The sequence below is a fragment of the Macaca fascicularis genome, chromosome 19 (genome assembly GCF_037993035.2).
Source record: "Macaca fascicularis isolate 582-1 chromosome 19, T2T-MFA8v1.1".
Lineage (NCBI taxonomy): Eukaryota > Metazoa > Chordata > Mammalia > Primates > Cercopithecidae > Macaca > Macaca fascicularis.
Genome location: NC_088393.1, coordinates 2,502,454 through 2,512,184, shown reverse-complemented (window position 1 = coordinate 2,512,184; position 9,731 = coordinate 2,502,454). Strand labels below are relative to the sequence as shown.

General features: G+C 65.0%; 1 protein-coding gene across 1 annotated transcript; it reads left to right on the top strand.

Moving 5' to 3' along the window:
- The first annotated feature begins 467 nt into the window (after positions 1 to 467).
- ABHD17A (abhydrolase domain containing 17A, depalmitoylase) lies at positions 468 to 9,041 on the top strand. Its single transcript, XM_005587431.5, has 5 exons — positions 468 to 604; positions 4,265 to 4,834; positions 5,948 to 6,142; positions 8,329 to 8,508; positions 8,592 to 9,041. Exons 2-5 carry the CDS (start codon positions 4,503 to 4,505, stop codon positions 8,815 to 8,817), a joined length of 933 nt encoding a protein of 310 aa, XP_005587488.3. The 5' UTR covers positions 468 to 604; positions 4,265 to 4,502; the 3' UTR covers positions 8,818 to 9,041.
- The last annotated feature ends 690 nt before the right edge of the window (positions 9,042 to 9,731 follow it).

The following is a 9,731-nucleotide window of genomic DNA, read 5'->3' as shown; positions in this document are numbered from 1 at the left end:
CTACTAAAAATACAAAAATTAGCCGGGCGTGGTGGCGGGAACCCGTAATCCCAGCTACTCGGGAGGCTAAGGCAGGAGAATCGGTTGAACCCAGGAGGCAGAGGTTGCAGTGAGCTCAGATTGCGCCATTGTACTCCAGCCTGGGCGACAGAGCGAGACTCCGTCTCAGAAATAAAAATATTTTAAAACATTTCTAAATGTTGATGTCTGAGTTTTTTTGGCATCCCTATAAATTTTGTTTTCGAGGCGAGAACTTCATTGGCCTCAAGCTATTCCGAGTCCCCAAGTGAATGAAACCTGCGTTTGGCTCCGCCCACAGACCAGCAGACCACGCCCGTCGATCTATCAGCCCCGCCCCCTGAGACCAGGCCCCGCCCCCGGAACGCTAGTCCCGCGGTCGCTCTGTTCCTGCAGCCCCCCGCGCTCTCCTGCGCGTCACTTCCGGGGCGGTGGCGAGAACGAGGCTCACTTCCGCCCGCGGGGGAGCTGCGGCGGTGGCGGCGCAGGAGGCCGGGCCGGGGCGCGGAGGGACCGACGGACGCACGGGCGGGCGGCCGGGAGCCATGGAGCGCGGCCCTGGGGCCCCGGGGCGCGGGCCGAGGTGGTGAGTGCCGGGCAGGGGCGGGCGCGGCCGCGCGGGGTGGCCTCGGTCCCGGCCGCGGCCGTTTGGGGACCCTGGCCGGGCCGCGAGGGCCTGGCAGCCCACTTGGACGCCCCCGATTCCCCTGCAGTCCCAGGGCTGCCGCGGGTCCTGCCCGAGGAGCCCGGAGCAGGGGCAGGGACCGCGGGTGAGCGTCTGTGATTGGGAAAGCCCTGTCCCCATCCATTCAGCTCTCCGACGTGGGTTGCGCTCCCACCCTCCTGCGGACGCGGCCCCTGCCTTCGGGGATCGCCTTTCCGAGCCGTGGACTCCGCTCTTTTACCCCGAAACTGCCCCCAGCCCTACAACCGCTTCGTCCTCTGGGCCCCCCTGGCAGCTCCCAGGGGCCCTGCCGAGCCCCGCTTCCCAAGCAGCTCCCAGTTGCTGTTTCTCTTGTCAGGCGTCTTCCTGCCGCCTTGACTCCTGGGCAGGCTTCCCGGCCTCCGCTCGCGTCCGTTCTCCGGGATGCAGCCCTTCTCCTGTGTTGTCCATCCACTGCTCGGGACTTCTCCGTGGCCCCGCCATTTCTCCCAAGATGAAGTGCAAACTCCGCAGCAGGGCTCTCGGGGGCGCGACCTCACCCGTCCCAGACTCTCTTGGGACCCATCTGCTCACTTCTTCCTCCCAGGGTCTGCTCTAGCCAGGAGTCTGCTCTGTCACCTCTGAGGTTTTGCCCCTGCTTGTCCCTCTGTCCCATCCCCTGTCACCTGGCCCGTTTATCTGCCCTGTGATATGGCCGCACCTCCCCCCAGGCGGGATTCCCACCCTGACTGGTTGAGTGAGGTGCCGTCATCGTCTCCCATATGTAGGTCATCTTCCAGTATTTTGGCTGCTTGGTTGCTTACTGGTCCTCAGAACACCTCTAGCTCGCAGAGGGGTGCCCAGTTATGTGCTTGGGAACGGAATTGGTGGGATTCAGGGTGTCAAGGGTGTGTGCTCAGTCAGTGAAGCGTCCGGGTTTGCACTCCGCAGTCCATGCCCATTAATGACACTAGGGAGGTTCCAGGTACCTGTGGCTGGAGAGGAGAGGAGACTAGACTTTCCCTGTCAAAGCTGTCGGACCTTGGGGATTCTTTTCCTCCTGTGTTTCCTCCCTAATTCTTTGCTGCTTACCACCTGCCCATTCCTTTAGTGAGTGGCAGGTCATGGTCCTGCTCTCATGGAGTTTCTGGTTTGGGGGTGGGGGGAGATCTGGCCGAATGTGTGAAAAATACAAGCTGTGGAAAGAGCGTATAAGGGGTCCTGTCCCAGCTTTGAGGACTCTGAGAGCGTTGTTGGCAGCAAGGTGCAAAGGGTGGTTGGGATGGGCAAGGCTATTTAGTGAGGTTGGGGAAGGGAGTTCCCGGCAGGGGAGCAGAGGCAGGAAGGAGCAATGTGGCTTGTCTTAGGAGAGCCAGGGGTGGCAGGGTGTGAGATGAGTGAGTCTGGAGAGGTTGGCCTGAGCCGGAATGCAGACCTGGCAGTCTGTGGGGAGGACTTTGATCTCTATCCAGAGAATAATGGGAGGCCCCCAGGACACCCCAAGAGGGAAGTGCCACCATTGCATTTGTGTCTTGAACAATTGTTTGGCTGTTGGGGGAGAATGTCCTGGAGCAGGTGATCAGCAAGGAGCGAGGCTGTTGCTGTAGCTCTGGTGAAAGGTGATGGAGGCGGGGACCGGGCGGTGGCTGATGGGAGACAGGCAGAGCCACTGGGCTGGCAGGCAGAGCCACTGGGCTGGCAGGCAGAGCAGGCAGGCTGATGGGAGACAGGCAGAGCCACAGGCAGAGCCACTGGGCTGAGCCACTGGCTCAGATCCGGTGGGTGGAAGGAGGTGTCAAGGATAGCATCTTTGTTTCTGGCGTGGTTAATGGGGCCCTGGCCACCTCGGTGTGCCCCTTGGTCTCTGGGGTCTCCAGGGGCCTGCTACTGCCCACTGGGCTCTCAGGACCCAGCTGCATGATGCCACCTAAACTGCAGGGCCCTCCAAGCCCCCGGCACCAGCAGGGCAGCACCGATAGGGCCCGGACCTCTTTGAGAATATGTTGAAAAGCTGACATCAACCTCAATGCTGTGGATGTTGGGCCTGATCATTCTTTGGGGTGGGTCTGTCCTGGGCACTGCAGCGTGCTAAGCAGCCTCCACCCAGTCCCCAGTGGCGACACCCAAAACTGTCTCCAGACATTGACAGGTGTCCCCGGGGGGAAGATTTGCCTCCATCTGAGAAGCAGAACCAGCATGACAGTCCGCCTCCCCCCTGAGAAGTGCTTGCCTGTGAGATTTGCCTCCCGCCTGGGAGTCTGGGGGACGCTGTGATGCCATCCTTGCCCCACCCTGGCTTTCAGAGCTCTCTCCTCTCCTCCTCGTGTGCCCGTGAGGCCGGCTCACGGGCACGTGTGGGTCTCACACAGGTCTTGAGGGAGCAGGTGTGTTTCTGGGCCTGAGGCTGCTCCTTGGTGGTGAGGGTGTCCCCACGAGCCGTGTCTGTGGCGCCTGCAGCCGCCTGCGTGTCCATCTGTGTCCACATCTGCCTTTGAGCCTCATCTTCCTGGCCCCACGGTTTTCTCGTGCTGTGACCAAAAGCCCAGCATTCCAGGGTGTTCTGCTGCTGAAATTGAGTTGTGAGCGTGTCTCCCTCCTCGCTCCCGTCTGAAGGAGAAGCGTGGTCGGTAGATAGACGCCTCAGACCTTTGTGTTTTCTTCACGTCTGTCTGTTGGCAGCTCCTTACACTATTGTGCTTGCTTTAGCAACTTAGCTGTTGTCGACTTAATGCGTTTCATGACGTTCTGCAGCAAGGAAGAAGGTCCGAGTTTCCACTCTGAATCAGGCGCCTTCGCTCCCCTCCCCCCTCACTTGACTTCCTGTGGGGTATGTGGTGTCTGCGCCTATAGATGAGGACACTGAGGCCTCAGGAGGGCAAGTGACTTGCCAAAAGTCACGGAACCCTAAATCAGCTCTGGAGAAGGACCCCCTGACCCCAGCCCGCCTCCCCTGCCCCTCAGCAGGCCTGGCCCCAGCACAGAGAAGAGCCATTGTCGCAGCTCTCAGGGCCCTGGGAGCCTGGGATGTATCCTGCCTTTGTTTCTAGAGCCTTTGTTTGTTATATTTCCTCTGTCTCCAGACATCGCAGGCCGGTGGGGCCTGGCCCCTGTGCGCGCTCACGTAGCGGGGCCTGTTCAGGTCCCTCCTCGGTCCCTTGAGTCCGAGCTCTGTCCTTGCCTCAGCGGCCCATCACCCGTAGGGTGGCAGAGATGGGCTGGGGAGGGAGTGGGCAGCAGTGCGGACCGAGTCCTGGTGCATGGGGTTTCCCTGGTGCTGGAGCCCACGTTTGGGGGGTGGGCGGGGCTGGGGTCATATCCCCTGCGTGCCCTGCATGCCCAGGCTGTGCTCACGTGGCAAGAGGTGGTGATCGCCAGCTGAGGGAGGGTGGGGGGTCTTTCATCCCGTGGAGAGGGGGCTGAATTGGGGTTCCCTGAGCTGTAGGGTGCAGTGCCTGACAGGCTGCGGGGAGGGCTGAGGGGATGGGATGGACAGGCCCTGGGCCCATGCCGCCCCCTGGCACGGGTGGATGCCCCACCTACTGGGGGTGCCCAGCTGGACCGTGGCACCCCCAAAGGACCCCACATGCCACTGTTCCCCCGCAGGGCTTCCCACGGCACGACATGGAGACCTGTGGTCGCAAGGCTCCCTGGGGCTCGGCTTGGACCGCGATGGGGCTGGGCCCTGGCCTCCTAACGGGGCTCCTGTCTGGGGCGGTAGCTGGGGGGGCGCCCTCCCCCCTGCCCGCAACTCGGAGCACCCCCACCCCTCCCCTGCTGGGCCAGGCCGGGTGGCGTTGTTGGCGGGGGCCCCGGTGGAGGCCCGGCCCGGGCGGCGCCCGCCATGAACGGGCTGTCGCTGAGTGAGCTCTGCTGCCTCTTCTGCTGCCCGCCCTGCCCCGGCCGCATCGCTGCCAAGCTCGCCTTCCTGCCGCCGGAGGCCACCTACTCCCTGGTGCCTGAACCCGAGTCAGGGCCTGGTGGGGCCGGGGCCGCCCCGTTGGGGACCCTGCGGGCCTCCTCGGGTGCACCCGGGCGCTGGAAGCTGCACCTGACGGAGCGCGCCGACTTCCAGTACAGCCAGCGCGAGCTGGACGCCATCGAGGTCTTCCCCACGAAGAGCGCCCGCGGCAACCGTGTCTCCTGCATGTATGTTCGCTGCGTGCCTGGTGCCAGGTGAGCAGCTGTGGCCGCGCCCGGGCTGGGTCACCCTGTTCTTGGGGCTCCCGTTTCTGCCCCGGGTGCTTGGTGTGGTTGGTGGTGCCCCAGAGGGCCTGAGCCTGCTGTGAAGGGCCATCCAGCTGGCATGGGTGGTGTCCCCGGCCGGGCTGGCCTCATCCCTCCAGCGATTTCCTCTCGCAGACAAGGACACCAGGCTCAGGGAGGCCATCCCCAGCTGGCATAGTTGGGCAGGCCGGGCGACTCCAGCGACCCAGCCCCTGGTGGTTGCCTGCTGGGGTGGGGCACAGGGGCCGCCCTGACCTACATCCGCCTTCTTGCCAGGTGGGGTTCTGACCAGATCTGAGTCCAGAGGGCGAGCCTTTACCTTCTGGCTGGGCTGGGCAGGGTCCTGGGGGAACTGGAGGAAGCAGTCCATGGTAGGGCCAGCCTGGCCGCCTGCTCCTGGCACCACCTGGGGCAGCTCCCGTGCTGGGAAGCAGACAGGCCTTGCAGCAGGGGCTCGGGGCTTGGGCAGGGTGGCGGGGCAGGAGGGGCTGCGTGAATGTGAGCAGGGATTGGGCGCATTTGCTTGTTGGGGGCAGGGGTGGGGTCCAGTTGTTCCCAACAGTGAGGGCACCATTCTGTGAGGGGAGGGCAGATAGCCCTGCCAGCAGCAGCACGGTCTTCCCTGGGAAGGTCCTGAAAGGTGGGCCTGTGTGCTCCATCCCCGGGGGTCCCGGCTCTTCCAGGAGGAAGGGCTCCAGGGCAGCGAGACCTGCAGCATCCGGGCACACACTGCGTGTCTGCCCAGAGAGAGGATGTGACCAATGGTCCCAGTGTCCCGCTTCACAGATGGGAGTCCTGAGGCTCCCTGGCTGGCCTCTCTGCAGCCCAGGCTGCCTGTACCCCTGCCGGCTCTCCTGTTCTCTCCCCATGGGGAACCCCCGGAGATGGAGCTGTGCTGTCGTAGCCTCCCCTGTCCATTCGCTGGCTTCAGGCCCCTTTGGGAGGGGAGTAAAGGCGCTGGGCATGGCTGGCCACCGGGGTGGGCTGTCAGTACGCGTCCTCCTGCCCTGCAGCTGGGCGCTGGGAATGAGGATGTGAACGGCCCTTCCCGGCCTGCCCCAGGTACACGGTCCTCTTCTCGCACGGCAACGCTGTGGACCTGGGCCAGATGAGCAGCTTCTACATTGGCCTGGGCTCCCGCCTCCATTGCAACATCTTCTCCTATGACTACTCTGGCTACGGTGCCAGCTCGGGCAGGCCGTCCGAGAGGAACCTCTATGCTGACATTGACGCCGCCTGGCAGGCCCTGCGCACCAGGTGAGGGCAGCCCTGGAGGCAGCTCAGCCTGGGCACACTCGAGAGGGGACTGGGCCGGGGGGGCGGGCTTCCCTGGGAGGAAGGTGGGTGGCCCTGCAGCAGGGGAGCCACAGTGGACGCACAGGGCCAGAGAGCCAGACAGGCGAGCTCGGGTGTGTGGGTGCCGCCTCCACGTGGCCGAGGTGTGGCCAGGCGGTGCTCCCACACCCTGGCCTGTGGAGCCAGGCTTCCTGGGAGCCCCTGGCCTGAAGATGGGAAGGGGCTGAGCTTGTCACAGGGGCGTGGATGCCACCTGGCGGGAGGGGTTCGTGGTGTTTGGGGGTCTGCACATGTGGCTGGGAGCCCATCGGCTGAGGCAGCACTTGGGGCCAGGTGCGGCGAGGCTGCTGCATCCAGGTCCCGAGGCCTGGCCCATGAGGCCCTGTGGCTGTGGAGCTCGGCGGTCCCAGGGCAGGGTCAAGGTCTGGGCCAGCCTTGATTCCAGATCCAGCCCTCCTGGCTATCCAGGTCCCCAGCCCTGCGCTTGCCTGGGCTCTTCACCGGTGTTTGAACACTGCCCAGGCTGGTGCTGCTTTCGACGAGGAGACCCGGGTGGGCCTCTGGAGGCCTTTCCTGCTCACCACCCACTGGGGCTGTCTCGTCCTGGCCCTGCCCAGCCCACTGGTCTGACCCACTCCCGCAGGGACCAGGCGCAGCTCTGAGAAGTCAGAGGGCCTGGGGAGGTGGGGTCCTCGTTGCCTTGGCGATATCCCAGGCAGTCCCTGCTGTGGGCCTGGGAGCTGGGTACCCTGGCACCACCCTGGCTCTGGGGGCCTCCCGGCAGTGTGGGGCACTGACACCGACCACCGCTTCATGCGGCTTCCTCGGCCTCTCCTGTCTACTGCCCGGGGCACTGGCAGAGTCACACCTGCCATGGCCAGCTCTGAGCTCTGTCTGCTCGGCCGTCTGTCCTGCTGCTGCCTGCAGGAACTTAGGCCCAGAGCTGTGAGGGGGAGGCCAGAGTATGCCCAGGGCCTCCACTGGGGATGTGTTCTGTTGTTTGAGTGGTGACATCCAGGTGGCAGCTGGGGTCTCCTGCCTGGAGCAGGTGACGGCTGGGCTGACTCAGCACACTACTGGCCATGGCTGCTAGGGAGCAGGCCAGGGAGGCTGGGGCAGAGCTGGGGCCGCAGGCACAAGTCAGGCAGCACCCTTTGGGGCATGGGTGAGTGCTGAGCTGGAGTACTGCCAGGAGACTGGGGTTCCAGGCCAGGGACAGGGACAGGCTTGCTGGTGGAGTCCGAATGCCAGGCAGACGGGACGCACACCTGCCCATGCTCCTGCCTCGCAGGAGGGCAGCTGCCTGGAATCAGAGCCTGGAGCGTGTTGGGGGGAGAGTTGTGGGGTCCCGGCATGGGCAGGGTGGCAGGCGGGTCCCGCATGGTTGGGACTGGGGACGAGGAGGCCTTGGAACTGGTGCTGGATCAGCTGGGCCAGGGGCCGCACACCAGTGACCTGGGGGTGGGGGTGGCCCTGGGTGGGAGCTGGTGGTGCTGAGGTGGCCGAGGACTTGTCCACTCCCAAGGGAAGGTGCTGGTGGGTGGAGGTGCCACCCCCGCAGCCACCACCCTTGATGCTCACCTGGGTTGCACTGGCACCTCACTGGGTGTGGGGACTCTGAGAGTCCAAAATTGGGTGGAGACATCTGGGGACACAGCTGCCTGAATTCCTCATGGCCAAGGGGGTGGGCAAGGGCTGCAGGGAGGAAGAGTATCCCCTGTCCGGGCCAGTGCACTAGGAACGGCTTTCTAACCCGGGCAGGAAAGCGTGAAACATTCAGGATATGGGGGGCACACACTTCCCAGTGTGCGCCTAGGGGTGACCAGGAGGAGGAGAGGCGCCAGGGCCTCCCCTACCCCAGCCCCAGGGTCACTCCGTAGTCGGGATCCCTGCAGATCCTGGCGAGGAAACGCCAGTGAATGGCAGCGCCAGGGAATGGGGCGGGGCCGCTGGCTCCGCCCACCGCTGCGGTGATTGGGGGCTGGGGGAGGCCCTCGCGACTGGTGTGGAGCGTGGGCCTGACCCACTGACTTGGCTGAGCGGGGAGACTGGAGGGTCGCATCCGGAGCTGGGCCGGGGGACGCCCGCCGGCGGGAAGGGTGCGCGCGCGTCGGAGGCCGCGGCTGACCCTGCTCCGGCGCCGCCAGGTACGGCATCAGCCCGGACAGCATCATCCTGTACGGGCAGAGCATCGGCACGGTGCCCACCGTGGACCTGGCCTCGCGCTACGAGTGCGCCGCGGTGGTGCTGCACTCACCGCTCACCTCGGGCATGCGCGTCGCCTTCCCCGACACCAAGAAGACCTACTGCTTCGACGCCTTCCCCAAGTGAGCGGGCCGGGGCTGGGACGGGGGCGGGGCGGGGCCCGGACTGGGCGCGAGGTCTCACCCGCCCCACGCCCGTCCCGCAGCATCGAGAAGGTGTCCAAGATCACGTCGCCCGTGCTCATCATCCACGGCACGGAGGACGAGGTGATCGACTTCTCGCACGGGCTGGCCCTCTACGAGCGCTGCCCCAAGGCCGTGGAGCCGCTGTGGGTGGAGGGCGCCGGGCACAACGACATCGAGCTCTACAGCCAGTACCTGGAGCGCCTGCGCCGCTTCATCTCCCAGGAGCTGCCCAGCCAGCGCGCCTAGCGGCGGCCGGGGCCCCAACCGGCCGGACCTCAGCAATAAGGCGGCCCCTGGACCTCACCCCGCGCCGGCCCCCCAGGGGCTGCATGTGGACCCCCGGGCGGCCCAGGGGACCCCGCCCCGACCCAGGGGCCGTGGACTATGTACAGGCAACAGAGCTACGCACTCCTTTCCTTTTGGAAGCAAGAAGAAAATACGTGAAAACGGAAATTAAAGATTTAAAATTTTAGGACTGCTCTCCTTCCTTTCATGGCTCTGCTCACTCTCTCGAGGGCTCAGCGAGCTCGAAAGGGGGCCGGGGTTCCCAGGTTTCGCCCCGCGTCCCCAAGAAAGATTGGCACGGACCCCCGTATGAGTTCTATCCTCTGTGGAAGCGGGGTGGGTCTCGGTCTAGTCCGGGGGGCCCTTAGGGAGCTGGTTGCCTGGGTGGTGATGGGTCGGGGCAGCATTTGAGCCCAGGAGCCCTGCCTACCTCCTGCGGAGGCTGGTGAGCTCTGCTGGGTGGGCGCGATGAGGACGCCAGGCGTGGGGGCCCTGCTGTCATCGTGGGACCGCCCCCTCGACAGCTTCCCATCAGTCGTACTGCAGAGAGGCCAGGACAGGGCACTCTGGGTCCTGAGGTGCCGCGCTTGACGGACCCCAGAGCTCGGGCAAGCAGGCCGCTTCCTTTGTAGATGGCGAAGCTGGGGTCCAGCAGAGGGCGGTGGCAGGTGCTTGGGCCCCAAGGGTCTCCTCTGGAAGAGGGAGCCGACCCTGGAGCTGGGGTCACGAGAAGAGTTCCTACGACCTCTAGGGCAGAAGCCCTACGACTGGGAGGACTCGGGAACCGGTGGCCTGTCGTCCACCTTACGATTGGGCAGGGTTCAGCCTGTGTCGCGCGACCAGGCGGTGGCGAGGCCGGGACCCCAAGCTGCCTC